A 19,611-nucleotide genomic window follows, 5' to 3' on the forward strand; every position below is an offset into this window, starting at 1 on the left:
ATGCTTTAGTTGAAGAGCAACGTCGATGAATTATTTATTGCTTAATTTTTAGCCCGCGAGAGTCCATTTATGGTATAATCGCGAATACGGGCGAATACAGTTAGTAATTAAAGAGCCAATTGATTTAATTCTAATATATTTATGTAGTTATATTATAAAAGTATAATGACAAGAAGTGTCCTATTTCATTCAAACGAATCATAAAACTTTCTATTCGTTATCAACGACATCTATTATTAATGGAATTTATTATTCGCATTAAAATACAATAATAAGCCTCATAAACGCATTTGATAATGAACGAATGAGAAAAAGAAACAAAATAATTAAAATTTTTTTTTTATCGAGTTGAATAATAATTGACAAATTTTTATCCACGATGCGAAAACAATGACTGCTTTAATTCTTGGGATTATCGTTACGATAAAACATCTCGCATTAATATCAAATTAATTAAATAAACAGAAGTTGTAGTGCATGTCACGTCATCTTTAAATTAAAAAAAAAAAAAAAAAAAAAAAAAAAAAAAAAAAAAAAAAAAATAAACGGCAAATTATACCAACCTATAAATAATCTCACACAAATTTTTTGCCGAGCGTTTGCATGCGCGAGTACATGAGCTGTAATCCGATAAAACGCGTGTAAGGTTACGACTTGACGTCTGTTTGTTGCTTCAACGCTGCAACATTGTAAGTACATAACAATGTAACTGTAAGTACGTTAAGCCAAACCGTAACAATAAAGCGTATACAACAAGGTGTATCGTCTACGAATATTTACTTTTTCTTTATTTTTCATTGTAATTTTCCTCCCCCCCCCCCACACACAATATCGTTTTTGTAATTTTACGCTTATTTTCACAATTTAATTTGGTCCGTCAAAAAAAAAAAAAAAGAAAAAAAAAAGATTTTATCTAGGAAATATCACACAATCGTTAGTTTTATTTATATCCATACATTATTCCATAGGAATTGCTTTAATATCTAAATTTTTCATGGCACAAACGGGTGCGCCCGTCCTCATTCTCACACACGCACACGAGCGTACGAAGTATGCATCGACATTATTTGTAATTTAGTTCATTCATAATTCGTAATATACGCGGGATAAGTTTAGATTTAGCACAAAAGTTAATAACACTAATTTAATTTCAAATTTTTACGATTTTATATTGTCAGGTTTGCCATTATCCACAATAAAAAGTTTCTTCCACACTTTGGTACTATAGTACATGGTACTTTTGTGTTGAAATGTTCCCAGAATTTACATTTTGTAATCTCTAATTTTTTTTGAAATTTATAAAACCATTTATACATTATCGAAGTATATTGATTAATCGTTACTTTTTATGAAGTAAAATATTATTGATATTAACAAATAATATTGATATAACTAAATAAATTGAATAAATTAAAGTAAATGTCGTGGAACATTTTCACCTTCAATTATAATGATTTAGAAGTACATTACTAATTAAACTGAGTATTTATAATGTTCAATCGATACATAAATTATAGATCACAAACATAAAAATCATTCGATGCTGAGCAATAAGAGGAAAATTTAAGTACAGAATTAATCCAGAATTATCCAAAAATTTCTTAATTATTTTACATTAATATCGCTTAAGACGTTATTTTTTAAATAACTGCTACATTTGATCCCAATTCATAAAAACGGCAAAGTGATATTTGCGAATTCAAATTAAATTTCTATACAAAACAAATTATTGTATATATATATATATATATTTATATGAAAAAAAAACTACAAAATCATAATAAGATTTAAAATACAAGGATTGAAGATGTAAAACGTGCACAAATAAAAAAGCAAAAAGCTTTTTCAGCAAGCATAACTTCGGCATTTTAAGGTATTCATAACGTAATATTATTAATTTATTTTAAAAAGATAGAATAATACTTAAGAGGGTACGTTTATTCTACTGATTTATTTCAGCGATAAAATAAGTGGAAAAGACCACGTTTAATGAATAAAATATTATTTTCTACCATTATAATAAGCCGCTATTTAATAAAATCATTGCGTATTCTTTAGTATTTTTCAAATTTAGCATATGCAAATTATTATTTGTTTTCAAATTTAACAAAGTGTGTTTAATACAATTTCTTTAGCTCTGTTGAATATATATATATATATATATATATATATATATATATATATATATATATAAAAAAAAAATATGTTATTAGAATGTTATTAGACATGGATTGAAAAGGCACTTAACGACGTGAAGAAATAAAAAGAAACACTTCATCAAGACCGACAATTTTTTATTTTTTAGCAAACTTATCGATCTGCCCTCGACCAATAATAAAACTCCATCTGCATGTTTACACGCCCCTGTTCACAAAACAAATCCTTTTTCAGCATCCGAATCATGGATCGAACAGAAGCTTCTCATTTTCGTGTTTAAAAATTCAGAACTCCGTCACTCGAGTTTTTGGGCCATTTACGGATCTCGTTACTTCTACTTATTTTTCGCTCTCTCAGAATTGGGCTTTTGTTCTCTTCTCTCTCTCTCTCTCTCTCTCTCTCTCTATCTTTGTCTCTCTTTGTCTCTCTCTCTCTCTCTCTTTGTCTCTCTTTCTCTCTCTCTCTCTCTCTCTCTCTCTCTCTCTCTCCCGTTCCGAAAGAAATCGGCCGTATTATTTCTGACGTCATAATTTGGAGTCTTGGATTCTCGTGCGCAGTAGTTTTAGTCGTGCGGGAGGGTGTCCCATTATAAGTGCGTGTTTTTGTTTCTGCAAGACGTATGCATGCACGCGCATGCGTTCGAAGCAATTCAGAGTCAAGAAATTATACCAAAAGCAAAGAACAGAGAAAAAGCGTAAAAGTGTAAGTAGTATAGAAGATATATAGAAGATATATAGAAGATACACGTACAGACACGCGCACACAAATATATATATATATATATATATATATATATATAGAGAGAGAGAGAGAGAGAGAGAGAGAGAGAGAGTGAGAACGAGTCAGCAAAATGCGGAGACCAATACGGGGTTCCCTGTAATATGCCAGGCGATGCAGTTTTTCGCGAGAGTTTCAAACGAGGGTCGCTTGCTCGAGCAAACCTCGATGGTTTGTAATAGCTGTTGTTCTGGGTATAAAGATAATGGGAACTCGTCCCATTTAAGAGGCCCATTAATAATATTGTTTAAATTTGAAATTGGGATAAGCAATGAACATAGTTTGTTGTCAATATTTTCATTGCGTTACGTTCGTATTGATTACAATGGAAAATGTGCTCTGTTATCAAGTTATCACTTCTTGTTAGCATTTTTTTGGATGTGCCAGAGTTCATTATACCGCTGTATATTGTAAACAGAGTTTCTGTTATTGAAAAGATATTATAACGCATACGTTTCATTACCAAGTGCGAAAATAAATGCGTAAATATGGGTTTCTATTGCAATACGCTGTTTCTCAATCGGAATGATAAAAAAGAAAAAGAAAAGAAAATAGTTTTATGAGTACATTTTAATTGCTTAGATTTAATTGATTTAACTTTTTTTATTTTTCGTCAAATAAATAATATTAAATTATTTAATGAACTTATTTCAATAATTTATGGGGAAATTATCAATATTAGTTTGCTTTTCGAGACAGGCGAAATAAATTTTTTCTATATATTTATTAAAACGTTGAAAAATATACTTATCGACAGTATTTGTAAAAACATTAATCATTATTTAATTTAAATACAATTTATTTTGTAAGACTACATTCCTACAATATATAATATTGAAAAATATTAAAAACTCATAAAACAAGAAAATGTATCGAGACAAATTAAACCTCATAGAGAGAGAGAGAGAGAGAGAGAGCTATAATGTAATAAAAAATTAAAATGAAAATGAATACGAAAAATTGTTATTTAGATGGATTATTTATATTTTATGTAATATGAAATGAAGTAGTTATCCCTGTCTTTCTCTAATATTTAATACTGAAAAATATTTTAATCGAGTCTGCTATTCTATCTACATCTCATATAATCGTATCTTTTGCATATACATTTTGCACTATGCGTTTTTAGTATGCAAACTCAAGAAGCTGTGCGAAGAGTTCTGAGATTTATGCATTACGCATTGTAATGCAGTGTAGTGTACAATTATATTTAAAGATCTGCTTCTAATAATAGATCACGTGAAAAGATTTTACACTTTAATTTTCTTTGTACAAATAATTTGATACAACTTGGTGTCGTTTAACGTAATTCGCCACGTCAACGGTTGATAAAAAAAAATTTTTTTTTAAATTAATTTTATAATCATCATATTGTACTTTTTATTTTATTTTATTGTTACAATTAGAATATTAACAATAATTAATACTAAGCATGTCACAATTTATTAATAAAACAATTATATAAATTAGGTGATACGCATGCGTGTAAACACTATGCAATAATTGTAAAATTGATGAAAGTGTTTAGTGATTAGCATAATGAATATTGTCTTCGATTTATGTAAAATTTTCCCAGTGTTTTCAAACTAGTTTCCAAACATCGAGGATTCATCTGCAATTTTGCAATTTCAATTAATTTTAAAAAACACGTAAAGCCATTTTTCATCACAGTTTCAATAAAACAGTAGGAAATATCACGAATGCAGGTTAAAATAAATGTACTTTTGGCACGTAGACGGCAAAATCGCGTGAAAGAAAAAAAAATATTGAAATGCAGAGACAAAAAGTAGTAATAATAAAAACAATAATAAAAAGGGGAAATGAAACAGAATTCGTCGTCTATCCTTTCATCCGAATAAAAACATAGGATTTGAGGTATGTCGGGTCGCAAATCCATTATTGTATCCTTGCATTATTTCACGGCTCCGAATATTAGTAGTCGTATAAAATGCAAACACATCCAAGAGAGAGAGAGAGAGAGAGAGAGAGAGAGAGAGAGAGAGCGAGAGAGGCCAGGGTAGACTCCATGGCTCATCTTTGATAATATTTGCAAAGATTTTATTCTACGCCCTATGAGAGTGTGCGATGCGCACGTGCATATCAGCCTGTTATTTCTATATAGAATCGTTGTCACCTTGCTGCCACTCTATAAAATATTTAAAGCGAATATTTTACTTTGGACTATAATTGTTTGAACATTTTCGTTCAAAATTGAAGTGAGTAAATGTTTTATTAGATTTTTTTTTTTTTATAAGAAAAAATGGATGCTTTTAACGACATGACGATTATAATTTTTCCTTAACGCTATCATTATCATCAAATTATAATTCCCATTGGATGTTCGTAATACAATTATCAATAACTATTAAATGAGTATTGGTAAGTAAGATGAAATATTTATTACAAGGCTGTTACTATATTTTTATCTCGAAAATTAAATTCTGACTCATGAAACATGTTTTATATAGGCAGTTTATGCAAATAAAATTGAGGGCGTATAAGGTTTCATGTATTTTTATTCTGTATTTTATATCTGTAATTCGTCAAAATGAAATTATATTGGATTATATTTACTTTATTTATGTATAAAAAATGTTCGTAATCAATAATTAATAGAATTATAATAGTTTTTATAAGATTAAAAAAAATAATAAAAAAATAAAAAAATAATAATAAAAAAAAAACAAAAAACACTGAGTGGAAGAGAAGAAAAACTAGGAATGAAACATAATTTATTTTGCTGCTTTCTTTTATTCACAAGTTAATCATTAGTTTCTTGCAAATTAAATAAATTTATTTTATATTACACCGATATTATTTGAATTTTTTTCCTTTATAAAACACATCGTTAATCTAAGTTAAATGAAATATTTAATAGCTTCTACAAGCAAAGCACTGCTCTTAAGAAATTGTCGGTAATTTGAAAACTATCCAAACACTCTTGTAATTAACTAACTAAACGAAACATTCTCGCTTGACTTTAATTGATCTTCAATTAGATCTGTCATCACGTGCCCAATTAGATTAAGACGTGTCCAACAAAAGACTCGATTCTTTTAAAACCTTATATCATAAAGTGCACACAAGCATGACCGCTTGCCAAATCAGTCGGAAAACGAGGAAAGGCCAAGCATCGGCCCACATTCCAATTAATGATAAATCAAAGCGGCGGCTTATTGAAAAGGAATACGAAGTAAATGCACAAAAAATAAAATTTTGCTGTAACTATATGCGACTTGTTGTATTTCAAGTCCAAACAAAATCATAATGAGCCGTGCATTCTCTCTCTCTCTCTCTCTCTCTCTCGCTCGTCTTTCGTTATATGTCTTAGTTAACTCAACGTCCTTTAAGGGTAGGAGATAGTAAAGGGCGAACAAATAACAATTAGTGTAACACAGCGAGACCCTTCTACCGGACCCCCTAAGGGGTGGAAATGTCATGCAGTCGCGCACGGCGACACGTGTCTTATACTCCTCCCTTCCCTTACTCTTTCTTCCCTACAGTTTGTCGTTTTTTCGAACCGTACGTGGCTAAGGAAACCGAGTATTTCGTGCTCCTTAGGGGTTACTGCTGATTTTAGTGGGAAGGGCGCGCGAGACATTTGTGAACTGATTTATACGTCTATGAATATGGTGCCGGAGAAGTTACTTTTTCGCTACTTTTTCAATGATTTTTCGCTTCAGAAAATCGGAGAAATACTTATAAATATAAATAAGTGTATTGTAATGTTTATCGAAGATCGCCTATTGAGTGTCGGGAACAAGGATAAATGTGACATTACGTAATTAATTGCAAAAGCGTCCTATAATTATTAATTTGGATTCAATACGACTATTAAATGTGCTGCGTGTAATGAAAAATTTCTTTTTTTGGATACTGGAAGGTGTATTTAAATAAAGGCTTATATTATTTTCTCGTAATATGTGCGTCCAAGTAATGCTGGCTGAATAAATAAAACGACTCATTAAAAGAAACGAGAAAAAAATCAGAAAAATAAGAAAAGCAGAAAAAAATTTTACAAACAAAATAATTTTATTACGAGTGGCGAGAAATAAAGAGAGTTACCCTACAGTTTGATCTTTTCTTTTACCCTCTCTGTCTTTGAATCGCCCCTAAACTGAAGATACTTCAGACGCATTGACGTTAAGTGTGAATGATCGTTTCAGACGATGTGCTACTTTATACTCACGACGTATAGATTAAGCAAATTTAAAATGGCCGTCGTTGGTTAGAATTCATTTTGAAATATTGTAAAGTTGAGAAAATTTTGAGTTGAGAAAAGAGCACGAGAAATTGTATTCCCAGCACAATCGATCCAAATTTATTTTGCAACTTTTTTCGATTGCCTTCCCGAACGAGATGTATTGATTATACAACTGACTACTTTTTACTACAATAGCACGATTAACTTGCAATTTTATTAAAAATACAATAAAGCGCAACCGATTGTTTAATAATAATTATAATTGTTGAAAAATATAATGCAATTTCAGATTATTATTCAGCTATTAAATACAATAGCATAGATTTTGTAAAGAAGATTATTTTTAATTAATTGCAATTATATTCATTATATTTACGCGATGCTATATCATTTTGTATATATTTATGAATAAAATATGTATCGATAAATTTCATTATCGCTCACTAATCGATGTATAACCTCCGATAAATTTACACTATGCATCGAGTAATATCTATTGTTAACTTATAATTAAAATTGTTATATTAATAAATTATAATAATATTTTACGAAACATAAATATTGTTTATAATATGACGATAAAAATTATAATGGATTAAATGTCAAATGAATTCGTTATTTAATAAAAATAAAATATGTATAAAAAGTCTTTGTGGAAAATGTTTAATCATCTTGAAAACAGGATTGACAATTTAATTCTTACGAATCTGTGACATACAATTTTTCACATATATTATCACTAATGATATAAGATTATTCCGTGCAAAAATGGATAATTGACTTCATTTATGTTATTATAGCCGGTCACGTTTATATTACGAAAGAATATCATCAAATGAAACTTCTTTAAAAGCATTTCGATAAATTATTGTACCTTATTATACATTTTCGTCGTATTGTTTTGTTTATATTGCATCAAGATACTTTTATTATATTCCATATACAATGGAGAGCATATTGAAATAAACGCAAGCCTTATGTATATATAATACTATTCGATATTAAATATAAATAATGTATTTAATTAAATTTTCGATCATATATGATAATTTTAGAAATAATATTTCTCTAAGAAAATATTTTGAATGTATATTCTGTTCATTGATACACCGAAAATTTTGAATATAAAAGATATTTACAATCGTTTTATAAACAAACTAAATAGCTATGTGTTTTATTAACCAAAAAAAAAAAAAAAAAAAAAAATTATATACAACTTATCCAGTAGATAATTCATGTCGAAAATAAAGTAATTCAAGGTTACCGCGATATAAAATACATTCTTGTTAATTGTGAGAAGACAAAAGATGTTTTTCAATGCTTATATAATATAAATAAGTCAATAATCAATCTATATTGAATTGAATGAATTTATATTCATTACATTCTGTAATTTTCCACATTATGTAAAAATATTTGAAACTAATAATTAGTTATTGTATTTTAATTATTAAGCACATTGTATTATTTAATTTTACCATTCTTTTACTCTTAACAAAATATTTAATTTTTTTCATTGTTAGATTAATATTTTTGTTTTGTTCTTTTATCGTTTTGTATAAATCATTGTTTAAATATTTATAAGTTAAAATTTCTTAAATCATATGTATCTACATTGTCAAGTAAGTTGTATAAGAAAGCGCACAAAATCCATGATATGAATTTTATTTCTTTGTAAATTTTTATTGCATAAAACTACGTATTTAAATTAGATTTTTCTTAGGTTACAAATACAAATAATGCAGGCTTGTATTTCATTAAAAGAAAAAAAAATGCAAATAACAACAATAATAATAATGAAAAAACAAAACAAGTCTCATCAAGGTTAATACAATATCGTTTTTTATGTGAGACAAGGGACATACGACGGTGCAGTATCGAGAAAATTTTTAGGGGTAATTAATTGCATGGAATAAGGATCATTTCATTAGTCGTTGGTTGCTACTTTGTGGATTATTCAACAGGGTGTAACAATTTATGTAATCACATTACGCATTTTTTTTTTTTTTTTGTCAATATATAGGTATGCATGGATCGAGCACTTAACACTTATAAATCACTTTACGTGATAAATGTAAATCTAATATGAAATGAAATAAGCTAATTTTATAAATATAAATTTAGAAATGCAAGAATTAAATATAAAAAACGAATAATTTATATTCTATAATGTACAAAAAGTGTAATGTAAATACATAACTTCATGTAAGATTTACTAAATAAGAATTTATAATGTTAATAAAATTTAAATATAATTGAAAAGGAAGTAATAGTCGTAGGTTAATGCGCACGTGTGTGAAAAATATTTTATGCAATTAATATTTTATGCAATCATATTTCAATAATATTCTATAATTGTCTATAATTATATTGGCAATTGAAACTTGGCGAGTTTACAACTACGTTTATATGCCACATGGATCACAGTAGGGAATAACGGCGAGTTTCGATAAAATATCGTAATTTTACGAATTAATGGAAAATAACGCACGACAATAAATAATTCACCATTTTACACATTTAATAGAGGGAAAAAGACAATTATTATTATTATTATTATTATTATTATTAATTTTTTTTTTTATCCGACTCGCTCGTCATTCATAAACGGAGATAATGCCGAACGATGACAATGTCCTGTAGTTATAATTAATTTGCCCGCTCTAAGTAATCGGCAAACAGTTTCTCTTGGCGGATTTCTCGCCGCGCCCGTCAAAATCAAAGATACATGGACCTTAAGCGAAACTTTTGCAATTTCCCGGGAAGCGCTTGCACTGTGCGAAAGGCTCTTTCGTCCGTTCGCGCGCGTCACGCAAGAAATGAAATTCATCGGCCAAGCGATTCGACACGCCAGTAAAGTTATGCCCCATTCTATACGCTTGCTCGGGCAACCTTAGCGAGACTTGGCTTAATTTTTGAGACATAAATAATATTAATATCGTCGACAGTTTGTACGGGAAGAGAGAATGGGAGGGAAAACAAAAAAAAGTGTAATAATAATGCTTTTGAGAAACTCGCGGCCGAGTTTTGCTTGGTTGTTTTTGCATAGTCTCGCTCATTTTAAGCTTACAGTGTAATTGTCGCGCAGTGGGGGTTCGAACTGAAACAAAACTCGCTTTTCTAGCGTAGAAATTGTATTGTGAATAGCGTTAAATTACCATTTTAGCGCCTTTTGCCATAAATTTCAACGGCTTGAGTCTGTGCGCGCATAGAGCGATGAAACGAATTCGTAAGTAAAATTGATACATAAAATGTTTAATGTTTAATACAGCATTATGCGCGCTTTGTGAGATGTGAGAATTAATTATTAGTACAAAGAATTGAATTCGAAAATTTTATCTGTTCCGGAAAGTGTGAGCATTTGGAAACAATGTTGGGACAGTTTGCGTGGTTGAATGGGAACGAGGTAGTTGCTAGCTTATTCCAGGCAATACAATTATTTATTAGATCGTCGTATTTCTTCCCACGGGCGCTCAAAGGTGCAATTAAAAGTGTGAAATTATGAAATAACGCAATGATAATAGACGATGTAGTATCCAAGAAAGAGCCTAGCGACAATATTGCTTTATCTCTATTGTTTTACATTTTATCTCGTGTTTAGCATTCGTGCAATATTTGTTTGACTCATGAGAAATACGCTCGAGTGAATTCGCGAGCGCTCGTTTCCGCGGCACAGCCAAACTTGTTCATCGATGAGACATTTCAATAACATCGTCTTTTAAGTATGCATTGTGAGCAAAACAAGGCCGAGACAATTTCTTGGCGCTATCGATGTATTATGTGGCGGGGCGCTCGTGCAGATACTGTCGTTTCACTTCCTTTTCTCAACTTCCTTGTCGTCTGCTCGTTACGTTAAGCCGAAATGGAAGAGTCATCGGGGGCTCGGGTCAGTGATTGAGAAGGAAATACAATTCCCGAAAAGAAAAGTCGTGCGCGACGGACGCGGGATATTCGTCGACTGATTGTTTATACCATTGGGGGCATTAATCCGACCGCGAACGGGTCAAGCACCGCTCGTCCGAGTGCGGGAGTATCCGTGAAAATCTCTTGGCTGCCTATGATGAACGAGACCGAGAGACGTGGAAGGTAGGGAGGGAGCGACGGTGGGCGGGTGGGTGGAATGGCGGCGGGAGAGAGAGAGGAGCGAAGCAGCCTTGGACGCCTGACTCCGATAACAAGGATGTGCTTTTTTGCTGACGCCGTAGTTGAGAGCACAAAAGAAGATATAAAATGTGAAAAATGACGAGGAAGGAAGAACGACGCGATAGATACAATTTGCATGGTAGTTTTTATTTTTCTTCGAATCGACTACACACATTAGACATCAAATATATTTCTACACTATCATTTGAAATTTTGTTGTTGTCAAGTACGTGGCCTTGTCCGAGCATTTAATTTAGTAACATTCGTACGTAATGATATATGATGATTAAAGTGCTAGTAATAGTGAAATAATGGTGAATTTCGTAGGGAGTTGATAATGGGTTAAATAAAGTTTGTCATATTGTAAGAGTTGGCTTTATTCTAACATTATTAAGATTCTCATGAAAAGATTAGTCAGACTTTTAAAGTAAAATATTATCATTGCATTTCTATTTATTACCATTGTTTCTGTAAATGTTGGAGTTGTAGATTATTGAAAAATGTATACAAAAGTTTTTAATGATGAGTCATTAGAGACACGTGGGGATATCGAAAATCTTTAATACGTATTTTTTATCATTTTGTCAAGATTTATTATAATTTTACAATTTATTTATTATAATAATAATTTTCTCTAATATCATTGATTTATATATTAAATTCTAATTTTATATGTTTTATTAATATTTCATATCATTTCATTGTAATTGCGCGTAAATGCACGCATTTTTTTGGTTTTTCATTTGTAATTTTTGTAAAATTATTTGCTTAACCGTTTAATTAGTTTCTCCAAGTAATAATACATTCAGAGTTGAAATTATTGATTCTAATAAAGAAGGATTTAAAGGATAAAAGGTATTGTACACATCGAACATGTATATTTCATAGAAATCGAATACTAAAGAAAAACATTTACAAATTGACGCAGAGATCAATATACGGATGATTAAAATATGCGACGGTTAACTGATTCTTGGAACTTTTAATTTTAGAAAAAAAAATGCTTATGCTATTTTTATTGTTTAATTATTACCCAAGACGAAATGCAAAAATGCAAATACTAATAAAAACAATCAAATAAAAAAATATATGTGACCACAAATTTCTTTGAACTTTTTTTCATAAAATCTCAATTTCCCAAGACGAATTTATTAAGAAAGTTTGATGTATCGATAAGACTAAATATTTTCCACGGTCCTCGATTCAATGCATCATTTAGGTTCGTATTTAACATCCAACGTCGATATGTATCATTAAAGTAAAAAAGAAAAAAAAAGAAAAAAAGAAGTGATTTTCCACTGTTAACTTAATAAATTATAAAGAAAATGAATCATTTTATTGGAATTTAACAAAACGAAGCTTAAGATGCGAGATGAATGAAATTTGAGTTTACGTCCGGGACGAATGACGATTTCGATATGCCAAAGCAACGTAAGTACACTACGGCGAACTCTAAAGTCCCACGTCGAAATCCTCATATCTCGCGTTATGTAATTAGCTGGGCCCTGCAACGGTTTTTAGTGTCCGAATTTTTTCTTCATTTTTGCCATTTCGCTTGTCGACAATCGTTACTTTTATTTTTTCCCTCACTTTTTTTTTTTTTTTTTTTTTTTAATTTTTTTGTTTTGTTTTGTTTTTTTCATGGATTTTAAATTAAAATACAACGCCAAGGCGTATCGCGACGTTATTTTTATTTTCGAGCAGCGATTACAATACATTAAAGGACGTTGAAAATTTATTTAATAATTTCAGGGAGAGGGACAATTTTTGTTTTGTTTTGTTTTTTTCATGGATTTTAAATTAAAATACAACGCCAAGGCGTATCGCGACGTTATTTTTATTTTCGAGCAGCGATTACAATACATTAAAGGACGTTGAAAATTTATTTAATAATTTCAGGGAGAGGGACAATGCTCCATACGCGCATGCTCTCGCTTCAAATCTGCACCCACTAAACTAACGCGTTTTTTTTCTTCATTTTTCATTTGTCTTTCTTTCATTTCTTTTCATTTCTTTTCTTTTCTTTTCTATTTCTTTCTCGATCTTATTTCGTATAAAATGTCCGAGACTCAAGTAATTTGTGTGCTTTTTTGTTCCAAGACAAGCGAGATCGATCGTGAGAATGGAGATTGCAAAAGATGTTTCGACGATATAAATTTAACCGATGAGCGACTTTTAATTATAATTCGAATGGCGATGGAAATTTGGCGTTTTGCAGACGTAGCGAGAATAACAAAAACATTGACAGATAGAAAGAAAGTTCCGTAGAGGAGGAGTTAGGAAGCAGTCGCTCGTAGGAGGTCGGTTAAAAGATCCAAAGCCAAGTTTAAGCCAAGCGTGGACGATGGGCAACTTACGCTTCATCCTGGACAAGTGAAACTGCGACGCCTTTGTTACGATACCGGGTGCGAGAATCGGTCCAACAAGTCCACATGTAATGAAAAAAGTTTTCCCGGCACTTCACCTAACCTATCGCACAATCGTCCGACCGTAGAGCAAATTCGCGCGCGCCAGCATCGGCCACCGTTGTAAGGAGCAATGGAGGAGGGAAACGCGAAAAGGGAAAGCGTGCAACAGATGTTTTACGGGGGTCGCGCGACCGTGCGAGCGAAGAAGGCATCCGCGCGCTAAGGTCGCGCTGCGAGGAAAAACTAAAAAGTCCCAAGTGCTCGGCCACGGAGGCGACACGCGAGCGTTGTCACGTCTCCCCCCTCCACTCGCGCCGCGCCCGCGACAACAGTGGTGGCTCGTCATGTGAGATCTTACGCGTAAGGGGAGAAATGTCATAAAGGCCATAAAGCATCAGAAACGGGGAGTAAGTGCGACTAATGGAGGAAGCTAAGCCTCGACCTAGGTTTTGCCTAGTCTCTCTGCTCGTTAGTGCTACCGAGTTTGCTCGCTCCGATCCCTTCGTCCGAGAGGAATTTCCTCTAGCCACAAAGAGATTGTAAATATCGTTTGGCCGATACTTTTCGCATTCGGCCGTAGTAGGGCTTTCTTTATGTACCGCCTGTATTGCTTTATCGCGCCAGTGCATTAATATAACAACGCGCAGATGATTATAATAGAGTGCGATGGAAGGATATTGTATTGGTATGCTTGGGAAGTTGAATGTTTTGAGCGAGAATTGTAAAATGCCGTTAACTAGAAATTATTAAATCTTGGCTCACTATATCGACAATTCATTTATAGGTAAAAATTTAATATGTATGATCAAGTATCATTAAATGAGCATTTGACAATAATTTTGCTCTCGTAATTTATTCTTTAAGACTAGTTCAGTCTTAAAACTGGAATATTTACGACGGGAGATTACGTTTCTCTCTTATTCGTTCCTCATACGTGAACTCTCGTGTCAATTTGGTTATAGAAGGACGTTATCATTCGTCCGTTCGATTATTTTTAACTAATATTTTTCATAAAATACATGAATAGCCTATAATAATGGAAAGAGAGAGAGAGAGAGAGAGAGAGAGAGAGAGAGAGAGAATGAGAAAATCGCAAGAAAATTATGGGGATATTATAAATTTATTCGTATTAAGTAAAAGACATCTAACGAGCTATAGATTCTTATTGTTTTTATGTGCGTATTTTTTTTTTTTTTGTATTTTTTTTTTTTTTTTTTTTTTTTTTTTTTCTTCTTCTTAATAAAGCATTTTTACGAGCGAAAGAAAGTCGTTATAAATGTGAATTGGTAAGGCGGAGCTTTGAGACTGTTTAGGAAGTTTCAAATTTCGTGTTTCCACACATGCCCGAGCGATTAGCAGTGTGTCTCTTACACTAAAGGAGGTCAGCGAGTCAAAGGCCGCGCAGCTGCGGAACACTTCCGCGATTCCAGTGATGTAACCGCGAAAATGCGAAAAATCGGAAGTCGAGTTTTAAACGCCCGTCACTTATAATTGGGAGGAAAGCGTCCGTATCGTATGTGCGTCTTACCACACACGAATGACAGCTCGATTTTTATGATTTCCTTGTGCCGGGGGCCAAGGCAGTATCGTGAAAATGAAGACTTTTCCGAAGGAAAGTTTCGGCCCGGGTATCACATTGTCTTTAACGTAAAGAAGACCTCTGTTTGTTTTATAATTTATTTCGTTTTTTACTTCGAAACGAAATATCATAAATATCTAATTTATTCAACGTTGTTCATAGTTTTTTTTATTGTATGGTTATCGATTGTATAAAATTAATATTTTACGTGATGTCTCGTCGATGACCAAAAGCAATGTGACAGTTAATGAAATCGCAGGAATTAAGTTTGGAGAATACGGATGGTTTATCTAAAGCATCGCGAGATGTTTCGAGTGCAAATGAGAAGAAGAAAGAAAAAAAAAGAAATGAAAGAAAAAGACGAATGACAATGTCTAAATAGGAAGGAATTATAGAAATTAATTACATACTCACAAATAAACGCGTTATAATTTATGCTCCCTCCTGTTTATTAGCAGTGTTTGGCCCTTCGGGGGAGTCCTCGCTCCCATACATCCGACATTAATCGCGCGCTGACAAGCTGATTTGCGTTACGTTTCGGCCGCTATCGACAAAAATTTCAAACAACCTCTATCGACACTGTTTAGGCTGCAGTGAATCTCGCTTGCAGACTCCTATTTAGCTGGTCACTCACGAGGAGCCAATAAAATCGAAACCCGAGCACTTTTCGTTATTTTATTTGCCTTTGCATCAATGCAGCCATTCATCACGTCGAGCAAAAATCACTACGGCCAACGGCTTTTTATTCTTCGACATTTGGAAAGGGAATAGACGAATTATACGTTAATTCTAATATCAAGTTTTGCCTATAAACAAGACGTCATTGTTAAGCACATTCAAAGGTTTATGTTAATTGTAATATTCAATCGTTGAATTTCAAATCTGATTTATTAACGTGATAAATGTGCGCACAAAACAATATCTAAATATACGCTTGTGGCAAGTTCCCCAACTTTCACGATAATATCTTTACCACTAAAATAGTTGTTGAATATTTGTTGCTAATATGGGGAACGACGGGGATTGGGAGGGGGGGGGGGGTTAACGAGTTTTGTTTTTTTTTGCGTTTTATTTGTTATTTTTATTTATTTTTTTTTTTTATTGTAAAGGAGAATAGTTTTTATCAAATAATATCCAATCAATTTCCAAACAAATAAAAGAAACATAATACATTTGTATTTGGAGTATGTGTTTCTTTAACTACGAGCGTCTGTGATTTTGTTAAATATATAGAAATTCTTATAAATGTGTTGTAGCAAATGTATCCAAGATATCCAAGACTTTCGATCCGAATGCTGATCTACAGTTTCAATAATCTTAACAATAAATTTATATTAATATTATTATACGAGGCTGTATGTATCATACAATACATGTATGATTGCAAACTCATAATAAACTAACAATTATTAACTAATTTTTATGAATATTTTTACTATTTATTAAGAATTTGCAAAAATCCTTCGTTAAATTGAAAATAAATAAAAAAAAAATATATATATATATATATATATATATATATATTAAAAGCTCGTAGTATAATAGAAAATACCACGTTAGAAATAAAATCATACCGACATTTCCAAAAAATATTGCTTTACTTTTCAACGACAACTTCTACAAATGCTCGCAGAAAATCTTATGACACAGTTTTTATAATCCAATATAAATTTATACAATAAAATAGTATATTTTTGGAAAATATCGTTGGATTATAGAGTTATATATTTCTTATATATTATCAGAGTATTAATATAATAGTACAAGGGAACTTTAAATGATTATTGTACGTCGTGGATTAAAAAGGTAATAAAATTAAGGGCAACTTAAATGTTACTGAAGTGAAATTAATAGAATACTAGTGAAAATGTAATAAAGTATTAAAATTGCAAAAGCTGCATAAATCAATGTTATTTTAGAAAATCCTTTCCATTTATAAGGCGAAAAATGAAATATAAATACTTCTTTTAATTTAGGAGCTCTCGTGGCAATCGACGATTTTTCGGAAAACCACGCATACGGAGATATTTCTAGAGCGGTAAATCCAGAGAGCGGCCAAAGTACAAATTCGAATTACCTACTTAAGTGCTGTTTACGCACGTGACAGGATGTTATAAGGCACGCGACGACTGGGGTATTTGCAAAGTTATTGGCATTTGCCGTTACGTTGCAAACTTTCTATTATTAGCTACCTTGATACACACTCTCTCTCTCTCTCTCTCTCTCTCTCTCTCTCTCTCTCTCTCGCTTACGCAGTGATTGTTAACAAATATTTTGTTACCCCCTTCCACCCACCCCCTCCAATCTCCCCCCCCCACCCAATCCACCCCTCACCCAATTTCTTTCTCTCTCAAAATACAAAAGCGAATAAAAGAAGCATAAATCGAAGCAGGAACACGTTGACGTTGAAAGTGTATTTTAATTTCTAAATACAGCACAAAGTTTTATATCTTATAGATTTGTTTGATAGATACTTAAAATTTAACATTAATTATAATAAAAATTTTTACATTCGTTTGTTATGAAAGTAAGTGCGATTCAATATGATTGTATATTTAATAGGGGATAATTAAAGATGAGAATATGCGATATTTTCATCAATATTTTTAATGGGATGTCGGTATAATGTTCATAAGTGATAGATTTTTTAAATTTATATTTATTTTTTTTTCTTCGTTTTTATGTAATAACTTATAAATAGTTTGATATTCGTAAGGAAAGCTCATGATTAATGTTAATCGATCGTTATGTGTGCAATTTACTAAATAGAATATTAAAATTGTACTTGGCAGTTGCAAAACGAATCTAATACGAACGATCAAGTATTATTTAATCATTAATGCTCGTTATTTCGGGAGTGTAATTCTCGACGATTCAAATTATTTTCATAACGAAATTGTTGTACGAACATCGCCGGACGTCTATTTGCATTTTATTCATAGTGGCTGAATTTTTCAAACGAATTGCCGAAATCCAATGAAATTGCCGATAGCCGTGTCAGTATATTTACTATTTGCGTTAAAATTATATTATCCGAAGCTCTGCATTAATAAAGAGCTTGACCTTATGATCGAATAATAAAAATTACTAATAAACAACGCTGGCAATTATTAATAAACCACTCGCTTCTCCCGTGAGAAACTATTAGGCAGAGATTCCAACTTCTCGGGCAGTTATTCAGTTTATTATCCTTGCTGTCGTAGGCATCTCGGGCTAATTGCCAGTATCTCGATGCAACGGGGCGTGCGTGAGAGCATCCAAGGTCAGTGCTTTTGGGACAAGTCGCCGAAAGACAAGAGGAGCCACGCAGTCTGTAAGGACGAGAGTCAGGAGCTCGGGCGACCGTTCAAGTTACAAAAATACCGCACAGGGCTTAGAAAAAGAGGAAGGAGGCATCAACAGCTGCATCATCCTTTCGGGCGTGAATAGTCAAGGCGAAGAGGCCGCCCGCGAGAGGAAGAAGCCGATCTCCGATCATCTGACGCGCCAGGATCACGTTCGCCGACAAATGACTTTAGGAAGCGACACGCCCACACGCGGCTGCTCTCGTTTTCTCGCGTCCTTTACAATGGAGCGGCGATTGCTGATATTTAAACGTATTTACGTTAGAGTAAATAAGCACAATTCTGAATGTGTGGTGTGATCGAGGGAGGCCTAAGCTGAAAATCTTTGTGGACTTTATTTTTTGTTGTCGTTTCGTAGCAAAAAAAAAAAAAAAAATACGTGCGTAAGCCGATGATGTTCGCTAGCTGTCACAATGTTCGATCGATAAATCATCAAGCGTGGAGTAGACGTCATTGTTATAAATACAATTATAATAAATAAATACTCTTCGGATATACATAGCATTGCCATTTAATTTGGCTATTGAATTCATTGCAATAGAGTAATAACCCAAGGTTTTATAAATCTTACGTTTGCAATAAATTTTAAATGTTTTTAAATCGTCACTTTAATCAGTTCGCATTTACTTTCGCGAATTAGCATAATTATGGACAATTGAATACGTATTTTTTGAATATTTTCAAATTTCAATCAATATTTATGCAAACGAAAATTATTTTAATATTTTAATTTATAGTCAACGAATATTTTGGTAATCTGATATTCACAATTTTATTGCATATTTATTTACATATTCATTAAGTATTACAGTGTATATTAATGGTAATAAACTAACTTTTCCAAAAATTCCAAATTCACGTGATTTCACATTCTAAATATATTTGTGCTTCTATGTTATTCTACCTAAATTACTGTTTCCTTTTGATACGACCCGTTTTTGGTATTTTTAAAAGTGTTTTTATATCTATTTTTATATCTATTTGTACAATATATCGTTT

The 19,611-nt window shown here is 32.0% G+C and overlaps 1 protein-coding gene across 1 annotated transcript in view; it reads right to left on the reverse strand.

The window, feature by feature from the left end:
- Nucleotides 1-13,871, reverse strand: part of LOC105359474 (RNA polymerase II degradation factor 1-like) — a 32,343-nt gene extending 18,472 nt beyond the window's left edge. Inside the window, exon 1 of the mRNA XM_011496088.1 lies at nucleotides 13,639-13,871. Within this exon, the coding sequence (XP_011494390.1) occupies nucleotides 13,639-13,715 (77 nt within the window). The 5' untranslated portion in view covers nucleotides 13,716-13,871. The remainder of the gene's footprint in view (nucleotides 1-13,638) is intronic.
- Between the last annotated feature and the right edge of the window lie 5,740 nt (nucleotides 13,872-19,611).

This window comes from Ceratosolen solmsi, unplaced genomic scaffold (assembly GCF_000503995.2).
Source record: "Ceratosolen solmsi marchali unplaced genomic scaffold, CerSol_1.0 scaffold11, whole genome shotgun sequence".
NCBI lineage: Eukaryota > Metazoa > Arthropoda > Insecta > Hymenoptera > Agaonidae > Ceratosolen > Ceratosolen solmsi.